General features: G+C 39.0%; 1 protein-coding gene across 4 annotated transcripts in view; it reads right to left on the bottom strand.

Moving 5' to 3' along the window:
- Positions 1–27,203, bottom strand: part of LOC110448334 — a 42,417-nt gene that overhangs the window by 7,651 nt on the left and 7,563 nt on the right. Inside the window, exons 5-15 of one of the 4 annotated variants that reach the window (XM_021494513.1) lie at positions 22,770–23,603; positions 19,227–22,529; positions 16,321–16,491; positions 12,388–12,477; positions 8,999–9,524; positions 8,200–8,427; positions 6,288–7,284; positions 5,883–6,051; positions 5,057–5,254; positions 4,500–4,565; positions 1,910–2,014 (exon numbers count right to left, since the gene is read on the bottom strand). In XM_021494513.1, the coding sequence (XP_021350188.1) occupies positions 1,910–2,014; positions 4,500–4,565; positions 5,057–5,254; positions 5,883–6,051; positions 6,288–7,284; positions 8,200–8,427; positions 8,999–9,524; positions 12,388–12,477; positions 16,321–16,491; positions 19,227–22,529; positions 22,770–23,603 (6,687 nt within the window). Of the gene's footprint in view, positions 1–1,909; positions 2,015–4,499; positions 4,566–5,056; positions 5,255–5,882; positions 6,052–6,287; positions 7,285–8,199; positions 8,428–8,998; positions 9,525–12,387; positions 12,478–16,320; positions 16,492–19,226; positions 23,604–27,203 lie in introns of all 4 variants that reach the window. The other 3 variants (XM_021494511.1, XM_021494512.1, XM_021494514.1) reach the window with 3 other exon arrangements.

Below are 27,203 nucleotides of genomic sequence, written 5' to 3'. Positions count from 1 at the left end.
TGGCCAGACCCTAGGATCAAATCTAATATCGTAACTGCACTTGTCCCTTTTTGCCCAGCCTTTGTATATATAGTTTTGGGTGGGGATCTCAACCATTTCAAAGTTATGACCCAGGGGTTAAGTCTCCAAGGGTGGGGCAGTCCCCAAGGCCATCCTGGTAGCATATGTGCATTCATCTCTTTATAGGGTGGGGATCTCAACTGTTTCAAAGCTGTGACTTAGAAACTAGGTCCCTAGGGGTTCGGTCAGACCCCAGGGTCTATTCTAACATCGTGACTGCATTCGTCTCTTTATGCCCAGCTTTTGTATATATAGGTTTGGGGTGGGGATCTCAACAATTTTAAAGTTATGGCCCAAGGACTATGTTTCCAAGGGTGGGGCCAGACCCCAGGGCCATCCTGGAAGCAAATGTGCATTCTTCTCTTTATACTCAGCAATTGTATATGTGGTTATATGGTGGGGATCTCCACCATTTCCAAGCAATAAACTTTTTTTTGGCCCCACCCCTTGTGAACTGTTACGTACCCCAACTCAATCCATGTCTGACACGGAGATCTTGTGAACTGTTACGAACCCCAACTCAATCCATGTCCGACACAGAGTATATTGTTACCTGACTTGCTATATAAATGCATATTAATCTATTTCGACTGTTTCCCAGACAATTTATAGCAATGTAGCCAAATTGCCCCCTTTTGCGAACCCCAACTCAATCCATGTCCGACACGGAGATCTTGTGAACTGTTACGTCCCCCAACTCAATCCATGTCCGACACAGAGTATATTGTTACCTGACTTGCTATATAAATGCATATTAATCAATTTCGACTGTTTCCCAGACAATTTATAGCAATGTAGCCAAATTGCCCCCTTTTGGCCCCTCCCTCAGCCCCCTGGGGGGTCAGCCCCACCGTTTGTACAATTTTGAATCCCCACCACCTAGGGATGCTTCCAGTCTAATATGATTGATATCAATCACTTAGTTCCAGAGAAGAAGTTGCTTAAAGCAATATAACCAAATAATCCTTTTTGGCCCCGCCCCTCAGCCCCCTGGGGGGTCAGCCCAACCATTTGTACAATTTTGAATCCCTGCATCCCATGAATGCTTTTGATTAAATATGATTGATATCCAGTGCATAGTTCTACAGCAGAAATCGTTTGTAGAAATATAGCCAAATTACCCCCTTTTTGGCCGCGCCCCTCAGCCCCCTGGGGGGTCAGACCCACCATTTGTACAATTTTGAATCTCCACCATCTAGGGATGCTTCCAGTCAAATATGGTTGATATCCATTTCTTAGTTCCAGAGAAAAAGTCGCTTAAAGCAATATAGCCAAATTGCCCCCTTTTTGCCCCGCCCCTCAGCCCCCTGGGGGGTCAGCCCCACCATCTGTACAATTTTGAATCCCCACCACCTAGGGATGTTTCCAGTCAAATTTAGTTAAATTCCAATCAGTGGTTAAGAAGAAGTCGTTTAAAGAAATTGTTGACGGACGGACGGACGGACGGACGGACGGACGGACGGACGGACGGACGGACGACGGACGCCACGGTATGGCATAAGCTCACCTTGGTCCTTCGGACCCGGTGAGCTAAAAACTGTTGACTGGTCACGTGAAACTGTTGACTGGTCACATGTTAGGTAATCGAACGCACCTATAATTACAAGCACCCCGATGATCAAGCGTTTTTGGTACTGGATTGTTGACGGTCGTCTGTCGGTAGACCTAAACATCACATTCGACATAGAACTTTCTGGTTTTTCATTGTTAAGTAACAAAACAGTTGTTTCATGCCTTATCAGTCAGCGGCCTCGGGAAACAGTTCATCTGGAGGGTACCAACTCCTCGGGAAAATAGTTTTGACTGTTGACTGATAAGGCATGAAACAACTGTATACAGTGTAACTTACCTTTCAGTTTATCGAGCTGTTTGCCAGACAAGAAGGAGAAACTGTCGGAGGCACCAGTTGTTTCCAGCACCGATTCCTCTATCGTCATCCTCGAAGTGTCAACATCTAATCAACATAGGAATACTTCATTTAGATAACATTTAATTATTATATATAGGATCTTACATGAGTTTCCATTTCATATGAGATTTATGAAACGAGTTTAAGAGTTTTTCAATTTAGCGTTATTTTACACAATCAAAATTTGTGTCATTTATTCGTGTAAAACGACAATCTTCATACAATCTTGAAATGTAATAAGCTACCATGCGGAAGTCTATGATGTACTTGTCCTATGCATGACGTCCGATTCAAACAATTGAAATTTTCAACTAATCACAGGGCTGATAGGTCATATTACATGAGTTAATACCCAAAAAATAAGACATGGGTATATTGACTGGATAACGCAGAACCTTATGTGATAAATAAACATAAATGTTTGATATCAGGTGAACTGAAGTCAGTTGTAACTGGCAAGGTCAATAAAATATTAATTCAATGACATAATTATAGGGGCCAATACTGTCCGCAGACAAACAGTAAATATGACACTACCGAGAAAATATTAAAGCTAATATAAAATATGTAACAAACACAAATTCCAGAGATGAAAATATCTGCTTTAAACTACAAATGATATAAAGACAGAGCATTTTAATTGCTTTGAATTAAATGTTGACATTGTGATCTAAAAGAGACATGATTATGTCTTATAAAACATTCCTACACCAAGCAACTTGTGATGAGCCGCTCCTAAAACTCCGGTTGTTTTAGGAAATGTAATTTCCACTTTTGCGGTAGAAACAGACAATGACTTAAAGTTCTGTTTACTAATCCACTTAATGTAATGTCGTTTTTTGATATTTTGCATTTTATTAGCTTGTTCAATTTTCAGTTCCTAAACATTTAAAGTATAAAAATTGCTTCCACATCTTAACCCTTAGGCTGCTACATTGATTTCTATGTAAACGGACACCACTGCTGAATTAATTATTGAAATTTATTTTAATTTACTTGATTTTTCAAATGTGCATAACTTGGAAAATATTTGTTATATGTGAAAAAAAGTTATATGAAAATTGTTCGTTGTTGTCTCTAGTTTATATTAACGTTTTCAATTCTAAAGTTGCTTCAGTATTTACCTGTACAGGTGGTAATAAAGGTAAGAAAATGTGAAACTTTTAAATAATCAGATTTAAGCAAAAGAAAGATCATTTTAAAATTATTTTCGTCCGTAAATGTGATTGGCAAATGATAACAGAGATTATAAACTTCATTTTTGACATAAGACGCTGTATATTTACACGGAGATTCTCAGGTAAAAAGAGGTCAGGTATTTCGTCAAGAATTGCATGTGATTTTCTACAGGTTTCAGGTCGCAATTCAATAAATTTACTGTCACACTCGGCATATAGATATATAATAGCTACGGTCTAGTTTATGATTAAATCACCGATAAAAAGTTTGAAGAAATAAATCGGCTCAAAACGTATCAATGTCAATGTTCAATTCGGCCTCACCTGCAGACGACATGTGCGCCTCGGTCCGCCGATATTTTCCTGTTTGCGTAGAGCACAAAGCCGTTCACTGGAAAGTTACATATTAGGTAACACCCAAGTATTTCCACATCAACCATGCCAAACCCTTCAAAACCTTTATTATCATCGTAGGTGACGATGGAGAATAAATGTTTACCATCATATGCATCGCTTCAATCTACACGTCCGCCATTTTTATCACTTTTTTTTCGATTTGAAATTCTCTCGCACACCTTTGGTTGTTACTAGGGTACACTGCCGTGAATATCGAAAGTAATGACAAAACAACCAATCAGAAGCCTTCTACTATACGCGTTCGGGTTTGGTATAGCAACAACCCGACTTCACACTTCCTGGCTACCGATCAAAACCTACAGACCGAAAAACGACCATTGCCGTGCGTAGCAGTGAGGGCCCGACTTTTAAAAACGACTATTGTCGTGCGTAGCAGCCTAAGGGTTAAATCTTTGAGAACAACAATGAATTTTCTTCTTCTGGCTTCAAGTTGCCATTTTCACATTATGACCTGGGGTAAACCGAAGGCTCTTCAAAGACCTATATTTGTAATTTTGACAAGGGGCATTTTTAAGTAGTATCTGATCTGACTCCTTTTAAGTTGTGTAAATGTACATGAATAGCTTCATACTGAAAATGGTATGCTTCCACAGACATGTTTCTGTTAATATTACAGTTCACTTAAAGCTGACAGTGCAACTTAAAAAGCTTTCAATTGAGATTAAAAAAAAAAGTTTTTTTCTGGTTTTGAGATCTTCCGCATCTCTTCTGACTATTGTTTCTAAAGAAGTGCCGACATTTTAGTTTGTCCTTACTTGGTAACGAGTATGGGTCCCGCTGGGTATAAAAAGCACATTACCCGTCAAACCGGTTATCATTTCTTCAATATGTGTGCAAAGTGACATTATTATACTATACATATATAACACTTTCACGATTTTCTTTAGACACATGACATTAAAAGGAATGTCTAATCTTTTTTTAAAGGGACCTACCTGTGGTTTCATCCTCACTACCAATGGAATTTTCTCTTAACAAAGACAGCTCGTTGAAGGAGGTTTCTGGATAATAAGACATTGTATATCGTCAACCTTGTCATTGTAAAAACAAATTACTCAGTTTTCATAAGTAACATTTTTAGCTTCTATACAACATCTCAAAGAGATGATATTTTTTATCAACTGAGAAAATGGTGAAAATGAGAACTAAATGAAAATATCAGGTTTACAGTACCTAGGTATCTAGTTTGAGAAAACAATTCTGATTTATAAACCCAGTTTTTCTAGGCATTGGTTCCAATAGTTCTTTAGATATTTTTAGTGTAAAACCTCAGTGGTTTTTGCTGCCAACACATTCATTTGTGTGCAAATATCAAGCATCAAATATAATCATAAACCATTATGGAAGTTTGTCTACTAAACACCGACTTAAAACTGGGAAAACCAGATTAATATTTGCCAGAGTAATGAGGTTGATTACACGTCATCATTTTTTCCCCTGATTATATTTATGTCATACACGCAGAACAACCCCCAATATCATGTAACAGTACCTGTCTCATCCATCATGGCCTCAGACTCCAAAGTGGATCCCGGAACAAAATCGGCAAAACCAAGTTCTACCAGTTGCATGTTGAACATCTCCTGTGACACGGCTCCTATGGCGTTAACAGTGACATTGTACAGTGGGCCGTCTTGTTTTGTAAGGGGGTCAACGTAAACGGACACCAGGTCACACTCCGACGACAATGCTATAGAACACAACAAAGCTATACATAATACTCTTTATATATCCTTATAGGATATCTGCAATATAGCAGTAGAGGGCATCAACACCTTAAACAGTACCTAGCCTAACATATCCCTTGATCAGAAGGATAAGTCCTATTTATACCAAAAGAGTGTCAAATTCAGGGGTCAATATTTCAAATTTTTAGGTCAAAAATATAATGTTTTTTGGTTTTTTTTAAATCCATGGAATATAATTGTAGATTAGTTTCATTACTCTATAGAAGATTTTTTATTGTAGTAGGAAATTTGACAATTTGCCTCTAAAAACTCTATTAAGACGATTTAAAAAATTTGACAATATGTCTTTTGTAAATATAGATATTGTAGTTCATTGTTACTGTTAGTGTCAAAAAGCAACAGGCATCGCTATCGTGCCTGTCTGCATTTTCATTGCCATTGTCATTGTCAAGCAGCAAACAACAATCTTTGATATGTGTTGGTGAGGATCAGAACTCATAATAGACAAAATGCTGGCCTGACCGATTTCATTTTCAGCATTTAAATTTTTGTGATCAAGAAGTGAACTTAACAAATCACCAAATTATAAGATCTCCTTCATCTACCTGCTATACAGTACCCCAAACTTACACTGAAAGCCTTTGATGCTGTCCTCGGACCAATCCGTGTCATCTAGGGGCTGAATGTCAGCCAGACTACAGGGGATTGCCTGGGCAGGTAGGTCCAGCATACTGCTGGGGAGGGGCTTCAGAACGGCACTGTCCACACTCTCACTAACTCCCAAGTCTACCAGATACACCTGATAATACAGACAAGACAGGGACTATAAATAAGAAGCCAATCTTTTTTTTAACAAAAGGTTACCTTAAGAGATTGTAAATAACACTTATTAGTGACCAGGCCAATGCCTGGAGTTTTCACTGGTGTATCAGTTTCCAAGGTCTTCATTATAATCATCATGTCATAACTTTTACATTAAATGATCAAACTATTTGGATATTTCTGATCAACCTAAAACCCTAAAGTTTGCCTCACCTCCACATTTTGGTTGCGCGTCCCTGTTATGACGGCACGCCCATAAAATCCATCCGCCATCTGTGCCAGACATGCAGTGCCCTTGACAGTCTCCTCTGATGACAGATTCTCATCTGTGTGGTCCGACACATATTTCTTGATGCTGGTTACAAGCTCTGCTCTGTCTTCTTCACCCTGTTCCTCGAGAAGTATATAAAAACACCCTGGTGATTTGACATTAAGTATGACAGCAGTATAATTCTCATCTTCCTTTATCTTCGAGGGTTGGAAGGGTCCGAGGTCTACCTTGTCTACGGTATCTGATTTAACGCTATGGAAGTCGTCATCATCCTTAGATTCATCCAACACTAGCTGATCTGCTGAAACTGCTACCGGTTCAGCTTTGACAGCCTCTTCACACCGAGTTACCTGCCTCTTGTCCTCAGAGAACCTGGCGTAGCCACCTCGTACGAGTGAATCAGCAATACAAGCGTCTCTGTCACTCATCTCAACCATATAACAACGGTTAGGCAAAGATTCACAAAGTCTCACTTTCAAGTCTTTTTCAAATGTGAGTTCTTCCAGTCTGCTACATGCGATCTTCTCCCAACCTTCAGACTCCGACTCTGGCACTATGCCTTTCAGACAGCAGCAGAATGCCTGTTGTGGTAACGACATGTCCTTTGATTGAATTTCCCTGAGCTCAGACAGGTTCACAGTTTCTGAGTTGCCGTAGTCCACAAACATGACTTCTATGTCCTTATTGTTTTTAGCCAACACTGTGGCTCTGTACCAGAGACCATCTTCACCGTACAGGGCCACGCAGGGAGTGCCACATGTCACTTGCTCTGTGGCCAGTGGCTTCTCCTGGTTACTATATTTTTCTTGAATCCCGTCCATGAAAGTCTGTAAATCGTCCTGCTTTTCAGACAGCTGCAACCAGAACTTTCCAGGGGAGACCGTGTTGCTGACACAACAGGTATAGTCCTCAGATAGTACCAGTTCAAGTGATGGATACCTAAGGAAGATTAATGCACACATTATTATTGAAGTGAATTTCCTTAATATGGTACTGGAAAAGCACGACTTCTGATACTTCATGGTTTAAATGATGTACTTCATTGTTTAAATGATATAAAAATTGTTAAAACGATATACTTCATTGTTTAAATGATATACTTCATTGTTTAAATGATATATGCTTGAAGTTTTTGAATGGTGAACATTTTAGAGTACGTATTACATTAGTTAGAAACAAACCTTGTTTAACAACCTGCTATAACAAAATTAATTATTCTACAGACCAATAAGAGGAGATAACTTGTGACAAACAAACATTCTCTGTATATATATATATATATTATCAAAAGAAAAATTCTCAACGAGTCTTTAGTACTTTCATCTCTTCTAGGAGATTCTTCATAATATATATATATAGCGATAAATAGTTTTAAATGTCCATGTGATGGTAAAAATATAAATAAAACAAAACACGAAGCCTAGTATAATCGGCTAGCGCTTTCGCCTGAAGAGCCCCAAGATGGGCGAAAGTGCTAGCAGATTATACTAGTCTTTGTGTTTTGTTTTATTTATATATATATATATATATATGCACAACTTTGTAACTTTATGTTAGCATCAACACTATATAGTTTGTAAAATGAGAACATGCTCTCCATGTAACTATCCATGGCCCTGACAAGACTAATAGAAGAATATCAATCTGTATATAGCATATTTAAATAGTATTTTAGAAGAGACATATTACAGGTTTTCATTCTTAATATTTTAAGAAATACTGAATCATTTATTTTTTTATCAATGGTTAAACTTCAAACAATATTCAATTTTGATACATCTGACGGTACAGTTATCCTGACTAATTAGATTTATTTAAGTTTGCAGAAAAAGTTACAGGACCACATGAGCTCACCTGTCTTCCTCCGAGTCTGGTAAGATGTCACCACTCAGGTCTAGGGGCCTTGGTGGACTGCAGTCGGAAAACACTCGTTTTGTTTTCTTACTGACGTAGGTTGGTGTGGATGCCTCCACTCCAAATCCCTCGTCAATGAACTTCTGGCTAAGTAGAATTCCCATGTCCAACAGCTGGACAATGTAAGCATCGTCAGGGCTCACACACATGATGTCTGCCAACAGGCTCCTACACAAACACAACCAACAACAGCAGTGATTTAGAAACAAATGGAGGGAAAATTGACACAGTTTTTGTTATTTTTAACAAAACAAATCCTGATAAACAAAATCATTCACATTAGACAATTATCTGACAGATTAGATTTGAAATATGTATCCAAAATTCTCCGGCTTAAAAAGAAATTTCACAGGCAACCCAACAGACCAATCACTGAGCAATGCAGAATACAGTATTTCAACACCCAGAGGATTAATTTAACTGAAAGATCCATATGTAGACAGTGGGATGAAAATGTCTACTCCATTAAAATGTTTTTTTTCATTTTGAGAATACCTGGTACTAGATATGGCCCATCTTCAAGCCTGACATATATTATAGTAAATCTTGAAAATTTCACTCGCCACATATAGTGTACGAGCCCAGAGCATCAATTCGTAGAATTATACACTTCTAGTACGAGATTTGATTTTTACAAAAAGGAAAAGCAACTGAATATGATATATTGCAATATAATTGAAATATGTAAATTGCACGAGTACTCATCCCTTCAACTGGTAAAATATCTATAAACACGTACTTGTCCCCCAGGAGTTCAGTAAAAAGTGTAAGTGCTTCCTCACTCCAGGGGCCATCTACAGATCGCACTCCACCTAATGTACAGTGCATGGTTTGTACAGGCAGTTCAACAAAACGTATCATAAGCTTCCGAATCGTAGCTCCAGAACATTCCTCCGTGTTTCCATGGTCCAGGAACTCTACTTTAAACCTGTCTGATCCTAATACCTCCAATAATTTAGCCCTGTACCAGGACTCGTCCTCGGAGAACTGTACGGCACACAACTGGCCCTCTTTTGGAGACTCTACGTTCAGATCTGCTCCTTCGTATTCAGAATAGAATTTGAACATTTCGTCACACAGACTGCCTAGGGCATCCTTGTTTCTATCCAGGTGGACATAGAAAGAGCTTGGCGAGTTGATGTGGCAAGATGTCACCTGGACTCGGTCTCCTTCCGCAAGGACAATGTGTGTCAGCTTCCCAAGGTCGTCTGTCGCTTCTATAGATGACGCATCACCACATTCATTGGCCACTGTTTGTGTTCCATCTAGATTGAGCAGAAATTCATGAATTACTTTGTATTACAATAATTAACGGAATCATGCTTGCCAGTAAAATGCAGCAATTTTCACAAGGACCTCGAACTTTAGATTTACAGTTATATCACTGTCTCCTTTCTTCTATCATACCTACCAATGTATTTCCTTTTAAATTTTTGGTTCATCACATAAAATGGTCAGTATTATCACAAACTGTTAATTTAAACAATTTATGTGTATGAATTAAATGTCTGTTGTAGTACATGTACTTCTTTAATGTAATTACATTTCAAGGGAGATGGCTTTATATAAGATTTAAAATCTTCTTGCCTGATCCTATTTATATTTATATTAACCTGTGTACTTATTATATATGATATATGAAATAAATATTGTTTAAACCAACTTTAGATATTATTGCCACAAGGATTAGGACAATATTATGGCATGATCCTTTAAAAGAGCATATTGACTTAACGTTAGTTAAGATCATCTGTCTTAAATAGAGATCACTTGCTATATAGACCACCTGTCTATAATTGCTATAGAAAGAAAACCATAAATGGTGTTTCCTAATTAATAACATAAATAATAAGAAATCCAAAACTTGTGCAATACACATCCTTATATATTATTGCAAAACTTCAATCAAGTTACTCATAAAACAAACAACTGGAAAACAGAAAATCTGTCGCTGTATAATTGTCATTACAGATCTAGACACTTAAACAATACAATGCCCCGACTTTAAATTAATTTTTTTTTTAAATGTATATTGTGATCAGTCGGACTACATGTAGAATATTACTTGCAGACTACAAACTAACAGTATTCAGAATAGTTAAAATCTCTGAAATAAAACAATCTGAAAGCAAGATCATATGTTAGCAAAATTAGTAGCATGCAGTAGCAAAAGAGGTATTTCATATCTTTAAATTTATCTAAGAACCTTTGCACAATAAAAATAAATTCCAATAAATTATATTTCCATTTTTCTGATAAAATCTCTATTTTCTTCTGTAAGAGCATTAAATGTATTATTCTATTACCAGTATATGTAATAACATGAAATGTGAAACAGTGTTAGTAAAACAGTGGTAACACTTGGTGCCATAGAGGGAAGGGAGCTATCCAGGATACTCGTAACTCAGGTACATTCATGTTTCCTTGGACAATGTTATGGTCAAGTAAGGACTTTCCTGCTTGTTCAAACCATTCTAAAATTTAGGCAGACTCCCAATTTAAACACTATAAGGCTGCAGACTCCCAATTTAAACACTATCCTCATTGTATAATGCATTTCTATATTAAGAATAATAGCCTGCAAAGTCTCTAGACAATTTGTCACTCTGTATTTTGTTGTTCAGTTTCTGAGAAACAAGGATACCCCTATTTCTCCACTTGAGAAAATACATTTGCCATTCTCAACACTTCCTCAGAAAAAAGAAAGAAAAAAATAGATACGGGGAATAAAGCCCTATGGGAGCTTAAAAACAAAAGGGTACAATCCTCAGGTACTATGAATACAATGGGGATACACTTTGTTCAGGAGTTTTCATTGTACAGTTTAATATTATAACAAACATAGTAACAACAATATCCATCCTGTACTACTTCACCTACTTGTCAAAATTGCAAGAGCGAATCAAATCGCTATAGCCATCAATGCTCAGATTTCCAGTTATTCAACGATTTCAATGAGCTATCCAATCTACATATTGTGTTGATTTTTTCTCAAATGTTACAATTTTCGTTTTAAATGTGCATACAAGTTTCCTTTGGCCCTTTCTAATCTCTACGAGGTTTTCTCCCTTAATAATTTCAATAAAAAAATTCTAGCTATAAGTTATTCGAGTGTCATCAACATACCATCCATTTCAAATTTATGATAATTTAAATAGGCAAGTCCAAATGACTAACGTAGATTACTTTTAGTTTGTGAGTACTTAATTTTGCTAACTGACCTTTCTGTTTCCATTCATGAAGACTTTCCATTTCTCTCTCTTGTGTACATTTCATGTTATGAAAATTAAAAGAGACAGGAAATCCCTTACCAATACTAATCCCCTAGTCAGTGTTGAAGTTCAGAGCTTGATTTTTCACACCGATATATGAATGATACAGAATTGGAATGCACTAGTCATTATGACAGTGGCTTTGACCTTTGACCTACAGACCTGAAACGCAATTTTTGATAAGTAAGCAGTGTATGAAATTTGTGTGTTTTATCTGGTCTTAGGAATACAGAAACCAATTGTCTATGTAAGGCCAGTTAGTTGTGACCTTTTGCCTTGAAAAGCAACCCCAAACACAGCCTTTTGGTAAGGAAGCAGTGTATGAAGTGTGAGTTTGATCAACCCATGGTAACTGAAGTTACTGTGCAGAAATCATTTTCCTTTAGCTATATATAGTGACCTTGACCTTTGACCTCCCTTCAAAAGCAATCCAAAGTAAAGCATTTTTGGAAAGAAACAGTGTCTGAAGTTTGATTCTGATTTGCCCACAGGAGCTCTTTTGCAGAAACAGATCTAGGGGGAATGGCCAGACGAATGAACAAACGGAGGAGCATCATTAATATATCCCAAATGATCTTGCTCACAGGATATTTCTTGTTTGCAAAATACATTAATTGGCTCTTAATGCAAATTCACAAAAAAAGGATTATCAAGGAAAATATCAATAAAGTACAGCTGCAGAAAGGCAGCCTCTGAATAGACAGGTAAACAGCTCAAGACCTCGCTGTAGTACAGTATCTTTACTTCAAACTTTCACAAATGTTCAGGGTTAAGACTGAGGCTGAGTATCCTGAATTTAAAATGCAAGTAGAACAAACAAACTCTTGCCACAAAATGGCTGAATTAGTGTTCTCACCAACTTTATCATCTCTTAAAATGGAGTTGTCCTCCAAGGGGGACAAGATGTCAGCATGGCTGGGCCTGTCTGTGACTGACTTAGATGAGGCTGGATGATGGGTATAAAACATTCATACTGTTATAGAATCGTATTGGCTGTAGCTGTGGTCAGTTGCATTTTATTTTCCTTCTCACAATACATAAATTGCTAGTCTAGCCAATCAGGTTTCTAAACAAAAGAATTACACTGTTTTTTATTAGTATAATCACAGCAGCATAAAAAGCTCAAAAGATCCATTATATTTTGATGGTGCACACACATTCCATTCTATTCAATTTGTGTACAATTAAACCAAGAACATTTCAATCATTGGACCTTTTTGATGAATATTCAAGGTATCAAACTAGAATAAAGGTCGAAATGATTTATCCTTACCCTCATCCTCTAATCCTAACAGGGATTCAGATAATACAGTTTTTAGTCCATCCTCCAGTCTGGTCCTCGCCAGCGGATAATTTACTAAGGATCCTGGGTAATCGCCTTGGGATCCTGGGTAATCTGTGGATTTTGTCTCCACTGGTTCAACAGATGTTTCACTTATCATGGTTTCTAATGCTTCATCAAATGGTTCCGTCTCTGTTGCTACGTCCAATAGTTCATTAGATGTTTCTGCCTCGATCATTGCTTCCTTAATTGTTTCTGACTCTATCGAAGGTTCTTCAGATGTTTTTGCCTCTATTTTTGTGAACACTAGTTCATTAGATGTTTCTGTCTTGATTATTGCTTCCTTATTTGTTTCTGACGCTATTGCGAGTTTATCAAATGTTTCTTCCTCTATCAATGCCTCTGTAGGTCCATCAGATGTTTCCGTTTCTATTTCTGTCTCCGCTGTGTCATCAGATATTTCTATTTCTATCACAGTTTCCACTGACTCATCAGATGTTTCTGCCTCTAAAGCTGTTTCCACTGGTTCATCAAACATTTCTGCCTCTATTGCTGTGTCAACAAGTTCATCAAATGTTTCTGTCTCTAAAGCTGTTTCCACAAGTTCATCAAATGTTTCTACCTCTTCTTCCCCTATCAATGCCTCTTCAGGTGCATTAGATTTTTCCATCTCTATTTCTGTCTCCACAGGTTCATCAGATGTTTCTGCCACTATAGCTGTTTCCACTGCTTCATAAGACGCTTCTGTCTCTATCAATGCCTCTTCAGGTCTATCAGATATTTCTGCCTCTATTTCTGTCTCTGCTGTGACAACAGATGTTTCTGTCTCTACTTCTGTCTCTGCTGTGACAACAGATATCTCTGCCTCTATTTCTGTCTCTCCTGTGACAACAGATGTTTCTGTCTCTACTTCTCTCTCTGCTGTGACATCAGATGTTTCTTTCTCTACTTCTGTCTCTGCTGCGACAACAGATGTTTCTGTCTCTATTTCTGCCTCTGCTGTATCATCAGATATTTCTGTCTTTATGGAAACCTCTGCAACTTCATCAGATATTTTTGCCTCAATCACTAAGTCATCCAGCTCATGAAACATTTCTGCCTCCATTGCCATCTCCACTGGTTCAACTGTTATTTCAGCCACTATTGTCTCTGCCTCCACTGCTTCATAAGACGCTTCTGTCTCTATCAATGCCTCTTCAGGTCTATCAGATATTTCTGCCTCTATTTCTGTATCTGCTGTGACAACAGATGTTTCTGTCTCTACTCCTGTCTCTGCTGTGACAACAGCTGTTTCTGCCTCTACTTCTGTCTCTGCTGGGACATCAGATGTTTCTGTCTCTATTTCTGCCTCTGCTGTATCATCAGATATTTCTGTCTTTATGGAAACCTCTGCAACTTCATCAGATATTTTTGCCTCAATCACTAAGTCATCCAGCTCATGAAACATTTCTGCCTCCATTGCCATCTCCACTGGTTCAACTGTTATTTCAGCTACTATTGTCTCTGCCTGTACATCAGATCTTTCTGCCTCTATTGCTATCTCCACTGGTTCAACTGTTATTTCAGCCACTATTGTCTCTGCCTGTACATCAGATCTTTTTGCCTCCATTGCTATCTCCACTATATTTCTGCCTCTATTTCTGTATCTGCTGTGACAACAGATGTTTCTGTCTCTATTTCTGCCTCTGCTGTATCATCAGATATTTCTGTCTTTATGGAAACCTCTGCAACTTCATCAGATATTTTTGCCTCAATCACTAAGTCATCCAGCTCATGAAACATTTCTGCCTCCATTGCCATTTTCTATCACAGTTTCCACTGACTCATCAGATGTTTCTGCCTCTACTTCTGTCTCTGCTGTGACACCAGATATTTCTGCCTCTATTTCTGTATCTGCTGTGACAACAGATGTTTCTGTCTCTATTTCTGCCTCTGCTGTATCATCAGATATTTCTGTCTTTATGGAAACCTCTGCAACTTCATCAGATATTTTTGCCTCAATCACTAAGTCATCCAGCTCATGAAACATTTCTGCCTCCATTGCCATCTCCACTGGTTCAACTGTTATTTCAGCCACTATTGTCTCTGCCTCCACTGCTTCATAAGACGCTTCTGTCTCTATCAATGCCTCTTCAGGTCTATCAGATATTTATGCCTCTATTTCTGTCTCTGCTGTGACATCAGACGTTTCTGTCTCTACTTCTGTCTCTGCTGTGACAACAGATATTTCTATTTCTAACACAGTTTCCACAGACTCATCAGATGTTTCTGCCTCTATAGCTGTTTCCACTAATTCATCGAATGTTTCGGACTCCATTAATGCCTCTTTAGGCTTACCAGATATTTCTGCCCCTAAAGCTGTTTCCAATGGTTCATCAGATGTTTTTGACTCTATCAATATTTTTGCAGGTCCATCAGATGTTTCTGCCTCTATAGCTATTTCCATTGGTTCATAAGACGCTTCTGACTTTATCAATGTCTCTGCAGGTCCATCAGATGTTTCTGTCTCTATTTCTGCCTCTGCTGTATCATCAGATATTTCTGTCTTTATGGAAACCTCTGCAACTTCATCAGATATTTTTGCCTCAATCACTAAGTCATCCAGCTCATGAAACATTTCTGCCTCCATTGCCATCTCCACTGGTTCAACTGTTATTTCAGCTACTATTGTCTCTGCCTGTACATCAGATCTTTCTGCCTCTATTGCCATCTCCACTGGTTCAACTGTTATTTCAGCCACTATTGTCTCTGCCTGTACATCAGATCTTTTTGCCTCCATTGCTATCTCCACTGGTTCAACTGTTATTTCAGCCACTATTGTCTCTGCCTGTACATCAGATCTTTCTGCCTCTATTGCTATCTCCACTGGTTCAACTGTTATTTCAGCCACTATTGTCTCTGCCTGTACATCAGATCTTTCCATCTCTATCACAGACTTCACAGGCTTATCAGATAGCACTGTCTCTTTTATTAATTGTGTTGATTCATCACAAGATTCTACATTATTTTTCTGGAAACATAGCTCATCTGAGGGTTCACTTTCTTCAGTAGGTTTCACAACCTCCTCTCGACACTGGACTACCACTTCCAAACACTCAATATCTCCTGAAATAAAGCAATCTGCCTTTTCACTATCTGTAAATACATCTTGATTGTTCTTCACTGATTGAGAAGTGATAAAGAAATTCTGGTTAGAATCTGGTTCGGACAATTCCGAATCATCTGATGTGACAAGTTTCATGGAGGATTTAACTTGAGTATCTACCATCATCTCCAATTGTCCTTCGATGTCAGGAGCTTCATTAGCATGTTCCATAGCAATACTTTCTAAACACTTGTTTTCTTGTTCGAATGAGTTCTGCATGCAACATGCAGTTTCTTCCTCAAACATGTCTGCTGTTTTGTCACAGTCAGAAGACTCGGTTCCCAATTTTACTAGCTGGACACCACCAACTGTAACTTCCCCTGAATTACAAAAATCTGCAGTAAAATCTGGAGCACATTTACCTTGGTCTTGAATATCACATTCTGAGGAGTCAGCTTCAGGCTTGGTTTCATCCTGACCACGTTCCACTTGCGATGACGAGATATTTGTATCCTCAAGAATGGACTCGACGAAACCAGTTTTATCCAAGGTTATGAAGGACTCGTCCCCTCGTAGAGCCTCGTCTACAGCAGCTAAGATAAACAATGGACAAGGCCATGTTTTGTTATACACAAGAATGATTGATTCCCAAACACTAGTTCACCAATTTAAATTTACTTTGGAAATAATATAACAAGATAAATTTCACTTGGTGCAGTAAAACTTGCTTTATTATATAATGATCTTCTGAAGATCAGCATATGCAGGAATTCAGGTCACTTTTACCAAAATTTATTAACTTCTTGCCTGGGTTAGAAATACTGTTTCATCATGTCAAACAAGAATATTGCTTAAATACTAAATACCTAAGCACTGAAAAATACCTAAATTTTGTCCTATATCAGAGTTTTGAATCTTTCGTTTTCCTGGTGCTTTGTTTATACGTTTTTAAATTTTGCACAATACTGTTAATAGTCGAAAGCCTCAAATAACTATTAACAGAAGAGACGCACACTTTAAGGAGTTTATATTTCACTCATTTTTCAGGTCGTGAATATAGAAGGAAGCCTCCCCAAAATGTAAGCACTACATACGTAGCATAAAGTTTGCAGATACTGCTACTAGAATGTTAGCAGAGTGACATAGCTTTCTGACCCAAGCCTGAGAGGTATGTACAAGTAACAGGAATGAGAATGAAACATAAACTAAATTCAAAACAAGAGGCCCAATGGGCCTGAATTGCTCACTGGGTATTAATCTCACACTTGTATTCTTAAAAGTGGACTAAAATACAGCTACAGGCAGAATATCAGTGTTTGATTCATAAGAACATATTAAAAGATTTAACATATCACGCCTGTGACCTTGAATGTCGAACAAGGACATTAGGTTGAACAGAGTTTAAAGTCTTCCAACCCAGCATGCTTTTGGCAAAATATCATAACCCTGGACCTATTGGTTATACAGAACAAGTCATTTTAAGATTTAAACATATTAACCACTGTGATTTTGAATATTGGCGAAGGTCATACACTTTGACAAAATTGGTAGCCCTTCATCCCAGCCTGTTAATGACCAAATATCATCACCCTTGGCCTTTGGCTAATTTAGAAGTCGTTTAAAGGTTTTAAACATATTTGACCCCTGTGACCTTGAATATATGTAAAGGTCATTCATTTGAACAAACTTGATATCCCTTTATCCCAGCATGCTACTGGCCAAATATCATTATCCTAGGCCTCTTGGTTATTCAGAAGAAGGTGTATAAAAGTTTTAAACATATTTGACCCCAGTGACCTTGAATACAATTTAAGATCATTCATTTGAATAAACTTGGTTGCCCTTTGTCCAAGCATGCTGCTGGCCAAATAGCATCATCCTAGGCCTTTTGGTTATTGAGAAGAAGTTGTTTAAAGGTTTTAAACATATTTGACCCCTGTGACCTTGAAAATAAGTAAAGGTCATTCATTTGAACACACTTGGTAGCCCTTCATCCTGGCATGTTACTGGCCAAATATCATTATCCTAGGCTTCTTAGTTATTCAGAAGAAGTTGTTTAAAAGATTTGTTAAGACAATTGACCCCTGTAACCTTGATAATGGACGAAGGTCATTCATTTGAACAAACTTGGTAGCCCTTAATCACAGCATGCTACTGGCCAAATATTGTAACCCTATGCCTCTTAGTTATTCAGAAGAAGTTGTTTAAAGGTTTTTAACATATTTGACCCCTGTGACCTTGAATATAAGTCAAGGTCATTCATTCGAACAAACTTGGTAGCCCTTTATCACAGCATGCTACTAGCCAAATAGCATCATCCTAGGCCTTTTGGTTATTGAGAAGAAGTTGTTTAAAGGTTTTTAACACATTTGACCCCTGTGACCTTGAATATAAGTGAAGGTCATTCATTTGATCAAACTTGGTAGCCCTTCATTCTAACATGTTACTGGCCAAATATCATTAGCCTAGCCCTCTAAGTAATTCAGAAGAAGTTGTATAAAGATTTTTTAAGACAATTGACCCCTGTGACCTTGAAAATGGACGAAGGTCATTCATTTGAACAAACTTGGTAGCCCTTTATCCCAGCATGCTACTAGCCAAAAATCATCACTCTGGGCATTTTGGTTATTCAGAAGAAGTTGTTTAAAGTTTTTAACATTTTTGATCCCTGTGACCTTGAAAATAGGTGAAGGTCATTTATTTGAACAAACTTCGTAGCCCTTCATCCTGGTTTGCTTCTGGCCAAATATCATCACCCTAGGCCTTTTGGTTATTAAGAAGAAGTTGTTTAAAGTAAAATATTGACACCGAACGACGGACGACGGACGCTGCACCATCGCATAAGCTCACTTGGCCCTTCGGGCCAGGTGAGCTAAAAAATGAGAAATGGTAAGTATATAGATAGAAAGAGAGCCACAGAGAGTATGGTAATATAAATATATGAACACACACACAAACCAGTATTGATACAAGGAGACCCATTCTACATGTCACCGCTTTTGAAGTATTTTTCAAATTTAAGGGGCCATTCTTGTAATATTTTTTTCTTTTTGGTGGTTTTAAGACCGATAATCTTGTTAAAAAAAAATTATCAGGACAAAATTATCACGATTTATCTTCATGTTATTGATTTGCTGAATTTTTTACATTTCATTGCAGGTATTCTTTACCTCATTTCACATTCATTTCTTCACACAAATGTCTTTCACATGGAGAATGTAGCCTCCCTATCAAATAACACCACACCACACCAAGCATGAGGCATTATTAATTCATATTTAGTATTATAATACAGCACATTCGAGTATATGTTTAAACAACATCCTACCTGCAGCTTCATCTGTCAAGAACTCCTGACCAATATCTTTACCCTCACTGGTCATAAGGGTCACCTGGTTCAGGCCATCGTCCGTCTTCTCCAAGAAGTCGGTGATCAGCTCCTGGTCCTCTGTCAGACGTGAGAAGAGTGCCTGCTGTTCCTCAGTCATCCTACCCACTACCTTCAGCACAGCTGGATAGGCAAGCAATCCTGGTGTAAGTAGATCTTCACTTAAAAGTTTCAGCTGATCACACGTCACTACATCACAGTTGCCAAAGTCAACAAAGCGTACAGCAACTTCCTGTCCGGTTACCTTGGAAACAGTCGCCCGGTACCAGGCTTGATCCTCAGAAAACTTGGCACAACAGTGTAACCCTTCTGTGACCTGATCAGACTGTGGGGTACAGAGTCTTTTACACAGTGTCTGAAGGTTTTCTGAAAGTTCTGCTAACCTATCTTCATCAGCGCCTAATTGCAGATAGAACACATCCTCTACATGAGAGACGAAAGTCGATACCTGGCCTTCTGGTTTCTCCTGCTGCGAGAATTTAATCTCTTCTGCCTTTACCAATTTAGCATGCCCTTGGGCTATCAAATCTTCACCAACATCCCCGTCCTCATTTTGAAGGCAGACAATTGTATCTGACACAAATTTGCAATTAAGTTCCTGGTCCATCACCAAGCTCTCCAGGTGAGCAATGGCTTCCTCGGACCACTTCCCTTTGATCGGTACAAGGCCGTCCAGTGCACACCTGAATCCCAAAGCTGGCTGTGTTGTAAATTCAGGAGTCAGAACTTTCAGAGAATTGGTTTCAACTTCCTCTGAGTTACCATAGTCTACAAACAGCACATGACATTTGTCACCACAGACTTCCTCCACCTGGGCTCTGTACCATAAACTGTCCTCGACATACTTTGTACAGCAAAGACAGTCTTTCTTTAATTCTTGCAATGAAATATCACAGGCACTTGCTGAATATGCCGTTTGCAACTTTGTACTTAACTCATCTAATTTAGTTTCCTGACTGGCAAGCTGTAAGAATATCATGGACGGAGAATGTACATAGCTAGTGAACACTTTGGTGCTAAGTTCTGTAGGAAAGCTTTGCACAGGTAAAGTGAGATCTACTGTACCAAACGATTCACTAGAGTTGGAGGTAAGCAGCTCTGACAATGATGCTGTGTTGTCAACCGAGACATCCACAACAGCAGGCCTGTCAGTGCAGCCAGTGAAGACCGTAACTTGTACTTCCTTATCCATGGTCATGTCTGTGAACTTGGTAACAGCACAATTGTCTGTCAATTCATTACTGTTCTTAAGACTACACAGTATAGCCTGTGGTGGCAGAGAGAGGCAATCATGAGAGATTTCACAGATGTTGTCAAAGGATATAACTTCAGAATTTCCATAGTCGATGAATAGTACGTCAGCATCATCTGTGTTGACTTCAGTCACAGTAGCTCTATACCACATCTCGTCCCCACTGAATTTGGCAGCACAAGCCATACCTGGTACAATCATTGACGGACGAGACTTCTGTCCACATGCCTTTTCCAGCCTTTCCATCAAGGCTTCCAGTTCAGCAGCAAGTTTGGCAAGTTGAATATAAAACTTTGAAAGAGAATATACCTGAGATACATAAGCAGACTCAACTGACCCTTTGTCCAGTGTCACACATCTGGCAAAATTTAGTCTCTGTTTGACACTTCCTTGACTGACTGGGCCTTCTGATCTGCCAGGGGATACCCGTACATCTTTTGGAGGTGATTCTGGTTTCCTTGGTGATGACTCGGACACCTTTTTAACAACAGCGGCTCTGACTAGCTCCTCAGCGATAGCTATTCCATCAGAAACAATATCCACCATGAATCCATTTGGCATGGTCTCTTTGAACGTACAGCTCACTTCCTCCTTTACCATACTTTCCATGATGTCTTTAGCGTCCACATTCCAATTTCCAGGCTGAAGGGGCTTGACATCTGCCAGACTACAGTAAATGGCTTGGGCAGGAACCTCCATTAGGGCTTCAGACGGTAATCTCAAAGAGTCTATAGCAACTGAGTCGGTGTTGCCATAGTCGATAAATCTTACACCAGCCGTCGTTCCTTCCGTTTCCACCACAGCACGGTACCATGCTTCATCTTCTGAAAACTTAGCAACAACAGCCATGCCCTGAGAAATCTTTGACACTTTCTTGTCTGCAGATGGTCCTGATGTGTATTCCTCCTGCACTTTTTCTGCCAACTCCTCCAAAATGGTCTGGTTTTCCACTGGTTGTATCCAGAAAATGGATGGATCTTCAATCCAAGAAACAAAAACGTCCATTTTGGAACCGACATTGATTGGAATAGCTGGGAAAGGTACCTTCACTACCACCTTCTGTGGTTTTCCTGAACCAGCTGGTGCCAATGTACAGTATCCAGCCTCATGAAGTTTCAGTGCAACATCTATTTCACCAGTTGCATCTTCTAAATTGACAAGGAAGGAACCTCCAACTTGACTTTTAACGGCACAGACCAACTCTTTGTCTGCTGTTAGTGTTTCAAAGGCTTCTGTGGCTTTTTCTGACCATTTCGACTCTGAGCATTTCACACCGCTCAAACAACAGCGAATGGCTTGAAGAGGTAGGACAGTGAACTCTTTCTGAATATGTTTTACACTTTTCAAGTCCACAGATTCCGAGTTGCCATAGTCTATGAACTGAACTTCTACAGTCTTGTCATCATAGCTTGAAATTTCCGCCCTGTACCACAGTTCATCCTCAGAAAATTTGGCAACACATGGCATTCCTATTTCTGGCTGACCTATAGCGGACTTGGTTGGAGATAAAGAATTGTAATGTTCATTCATCTGGTCCATCATCGTTTGCAATTCGTTGGCTTTGTCTACAATCTGGCACCAAAATTCCCCTGGACTATTGGAATAAACTACGTACACAGGGCATGACGTATCTGCGATAAGTTTCTGAGAAATGAAAGTGACACCACCAACTCTCCGCGACCATGCATCGGACTGTTGATCTGACGACGAAGATGATGGAGGCGTGTTTATTGTTTGACTAGTTCCTCTAAACCTACTCCTGGGGGCTGTTGTAGCTGGTTTCTCTGGGACCACAGTTGTTACGTCAGGATCCCAGTCATCATTAGCAGCTTGCTGGGATTGACCAAATCCCCCACTCAAGAACCCTTTTTGACCTGATCCTCCATCTCTCTTACCTCCAAAACCACCACCATCACCACCTCCACGATCTTGATTCTGTCCTCTGAATCCACCACCTCCTCCTCGGTCATTTGATCTGCCCCCAAATCCACCACTACCTCTCTCCTGGTCACGGTTCTGTCCTCCAAATCCACTGCCACCACCTCGGTCATTGGATCTACCTCCAAATCCACTGCCACCTCCTCGGTCATTTGATCTACCTCCAAATCCACCACTACCTCTCTCCTGGTCACGGTTCTGTCCTCCAGATCCACTGCCACCACCTCGGTCATTGGATCTACCTCCAAATCCACCACCTCCTCCTCGGTCATTTGATCTGCTCCAAAATCCACCACCTCCTCCTCGGTCATTTGATCTGCCCCCAAATCCACCACTACCTCTCTCCTGGTCACGGTTCTGTCCTCCAAATCCACTGCCACCTCCTCGGTCATTGGATCTGCCCCCAAATCCACCACTACCTCTCTCCTGATCACGGTTCTGTCCTCCAAATTCACTGCCACCTCCTCGGTCATTGGATCTGCCCCCAAATCCGCCACTTCTTTCTTGATCACGATTTTGTCCTCCAAATCCACCACCTCCTCCTCGGTCATTCGATTTGCCCCCCAATCCTCCGCCACCTCTCTCTTGGTCACGATTTTGTCCTCCGAAACCTCCACCTCTATTGTTGTCTCTAGATCGACCACCAAATCCTCGTTCTTCAGCATTCTGATTCTGGTTACCTCCTCCAGACCTGTTGCCACTGCCAAATCCTCCCGATCGATCCCCTCCTCCAAATCCACTTCCTCCTGATCTATCCCCACCACCAAATCCTCTGCTTCCACCTCGATCTCCAGACCTGCCTCCAAATCTATTTCCCTCACTTGGCTTGTTGCAGGAGTCACTACCTGCATGGTCAATCCACTCATTATCCTGTACCTCTATTTTCATGTCCATTCCTTTACCCATGGCCACCTTGCGGTCAGTCTGTTCAGCACATATAGAGTTGGTACTGGTGCCATACTTATGGTTAATATCCTCACCTGCCTGGTTCTGCAACCTCACAGTGTACAGATCTTCTGCCTCCCCAGAGTAGTTCTGGTACACAGCCGTGAAGTTCTGGTCTAAAGCAATATCCTCAAATTGGGCAACGTGTTCAGGGGACCAAAATCCTTGAGTTGCCTTCACACCTGAAATCACAAATGTAGGCATTAGATCCATATTGCAAGAGAAAGAACAACTGTGATGAATCGAAGATTCCTGACCTGTTATAGTTATCTCCCTTGACTTTAAGAATTAAATCACAACAAAATTTCATGTATCCATACGGTACACATGTATTAAGTTTAAGAACTCTAAGCTTAATACAACTGAAATTATCACTACACATAAGTAATATCAATGTGGCTACAAAGAAAATATAGCTACAATAAACCTATCAGAAAACATCTGAAAAACATGAATACCCCCATGGCCCTGTGGCTAATATATAAATATCAACAGTGACTTTGGCCTTGGGACCCTCATCCTTGATACTTCTGGGGTTTACACTCTCTGCAACCCTGGAATATGTCACGAAAAAATTCAAAGGCTCGATGTCTACCACCTTGTGGATGATACAAGAAGACTAATTTGATCATTTATTGTACATTAATAGGACCTTTACATATTAATTATTAAAAAAAAAAGTATGGCTTCGAAGTGAGATGTCACTCCTCTGACTTCAAAGGACAGGTATCAGCCTAGCGATAAGTCAGGTTATTTTACTCGATACCAATCAAATATCTAAGTGGTGTGCCTTCAATTTAGCTATGATATATTCCAGGGGTGCAGAGAAGGTAAATGAACGTTACCCCTGGAGTATCAAGGATGTGGGACCGTGAAATACTAACTCATGACAAGGATTCTCATACCCGACCTTTGAATAAAATTTGTTAAAAAGTTTGTAAAGAAATAAATTCAGCAGTCATGACAATGAAGTGCGACAAAAATAGGACAGACAAGAGAACACAATATGCCCCCACCCCTTCTTTAAAATAGCAATAGTACTTCCTTCATAATACCAAAACTGCAAGGCAATCACAAAAATTTGGGAAGGGTCAGGTAAGTGGAAATACATCAATGTTCAGTCTTTAATAGGGTGGGAGACATGTAATGTATTATGAAAGTCACAAAAAATGGCAGAAAACCAGGTAACCACAGAGTAATCTATTGAGAATACTGATCAAATAAACACTTCATCTGCATTATGCCAAAAACTAATTTGTTAGGCATCGTGAAACCCATATAATTATTTTGAAGATTTTTGCTAGAACACTCATAAGACTATTGTAGCTTGCAACAACTCTTGACGTTAACTTGTGACCTAAATAGTTTACTACGGCAGACCCTCTGTGGGTGATGCAAGCCAGCAGTGTTCTTCCCAGAATTTTTTTGATGCGCTGTGGTATTTTTCAACCCTTCCATCACAGCGCGGCGCTGTCAACAATTACCGCGACGCAATCCATATATCGTGCGCGACACCACTTTGAGAAAGGAAACTCAAAACAAGAGTTATAGTTGAAATAGCATTACTTAGCATCCTGACATTGCATTATATTATTGCTCATTTTCTTGCCCTATTCTTTTTCTTTATCATTATTTATTCTTGCCCTATCCTTTTTCTTTATCATTATTTTTTTAACTACAAATAAAATAGTCTGACTCAACCAAATGGATAATTTTAGCAAACACCTAAGCATTTCTTCCCCCAAGAACATCATCATAGAAATAAATGAATAAATGTCCCGAGAATAAATAAATTATAATAGCATTTCCAACCAAAGGTATTTATTTGGACAAATATTTAATTAATTTTAAAATCAATGATTTTTTTTTAGATTTTTTTAAATCCCTTAGTTATGAAATTTACAGACCTGTTATCATTCAGCAAACAAAAAATCAAAAATGCTGTTCTGAATATAAACTTACAGTTATACTGTAGTTATCAAAATGAATTATTGTAATTATCCAGTAAAAATAATCTTATAATATTGCTACTGTCAAACTGTGAAAACCATGTACTATTTATAATGTTGGCGCAAAAATGATTAACGCCCCTCATCCATGTTTCAAACGCTATTGCATCACGGATTACGCAAGATTAATCAAGTTTTTAAAACAACATGGCCACCACATGCAGTCTGCTCACTTGTACCATCTATCTTGATGAAGCAAAAATATTTCATGTTCTCTGAAAGTTGTATCAACAGTCATTTGTTAATAAAGGCTTCTCACATAGCTAACTTATTCAAGCATTAAAATTTGATGGCCAAAAACAATGCAGGCAAGGTAGGTCAGCAGACGTTTCTGAGTACAACGTTCCTGTCTCACTGTCTGTACTTCTGTATTTGTATTTCTTATTTCGGTGTCATTGTCTGTCACCTATGAAAATCAGAACGTAGATTGAAGCCTTGGTAATTAACAGATATCATTAATTATAATCAGACCGTTACAAACTGGTAATTGTGGTCTATTGTTCACGTTTCACACCTCTAGGACAGGTAGGCTAGTTCACATCCCCACAGGTAAATTTTCACGCAGGGCAGAGTTTGATGATCAGGGTGTCGATCGTAGGGAACAATAAAAAGCTAGTCTAATGAGGGCGAGTCTAATTGGCAAGGGGAGAAGAGGTTATCCATTTGTGAGAACTTGATGTTCCAGTCGTAAATACCTCTCAATGAGTAACGGTCTGTTGCATGCGTAACGGCTCAACATTCATATGTAACGGTACCGTAGCGCTAAAACGGCCTGGGGAGACCATTGAAGCGTTAAACAAGTTCCATCACAATATTTACAATGATTTAAAATAATAAAGATTTCACTGAAAATGTTGCTCTTCACTGGCAATTTAACACTTGTTAGACCTTTGACTTGAGGTAAAGGTAACAGTGACTCTCAATGCAGTACCCTGAACACCTTCAGTGGTTGATACAGGTACATCAAGATGTCCTCCATGGTTAAAATAGTATGGTCTGGACAGGATTTTTCTGAAAATATTGCACTTGCATGACTTTTGACCTTGAAGTGAAGGTCACAGTGACCTTATTACAGTGCACTGCACACCTTCTGGAGATGATGCATAAAGATCTCTTTTATGGATGAGAGTGAGGCCTCTGCCAGATCATACAAGGAGAAGTAACACTATTTCGCTTTTTCCTTCAATCGATGGGGATAAACACATTTGCTTGTTTTCTGCTGGGTTTTTCTACTTTCCAATCCAGGAAACAATATAGATAGTTTTAGGGTTATTAAAGATTTTAAAGTTATTCTGAGAACTCTTCTAGGCGAAATGAATAACAAAGAGTACCGCGGGGCGGAACAAAATACGCGCGTCCAATGCCATATAGCGTTATATACTTTCTTACATTGAAATAAGATCTGCATCATTCTAAGAGTGGTCAGCGGATTGATATGCTATAAACAAGAGGCCCATGGGCCTTAACGGTCACCTGATATATTTATACAGAGAGTTGATTTTGTTTTTAACATGAACAGAAATATTATTCAAAGTGACAAAAACAATAAAACCACCTTACTCAATATCTAGCATACAGATTTCAGACTAAAAAGGATTTGAAACTAGCACCTCTGATTCTTAACAAGGAAAATGAAGAAATTTTAGCACACTGACTCCTTTGAGCCCCACCCTACAGCCCTTGGGGGTAGGGCTGGCTCAAAATTTTCAAAGTATCAAACTGTCAATTCAAGGTTATAATTCCAATCAAGTTATTAACATGTAATATTCAAAG

The sequence above is a fragment of the Mizuhopecten yessoensis genome, unplaced genomic scaffold (assembly GCF_002113885.1).
Source record: "Mizuhopecten yessoensis strain PY_sf001 unplaced genomic scaffold, ASM211388v2 scaffold4001, whole genome shotgun sequence".
Taxonomy (NCBI): domain Eukaryota; kingdom Metazoa; phylum Mollusca; class Bivalvia; order Pectinida; family Pectinidae; genus Mizuhopecten; species Mizuhopecten yessoensis.
Note: the sequence above shows the minus strand (reverse complement) of the source record. Positions and strands in the feature narration are given on the sequence as shown.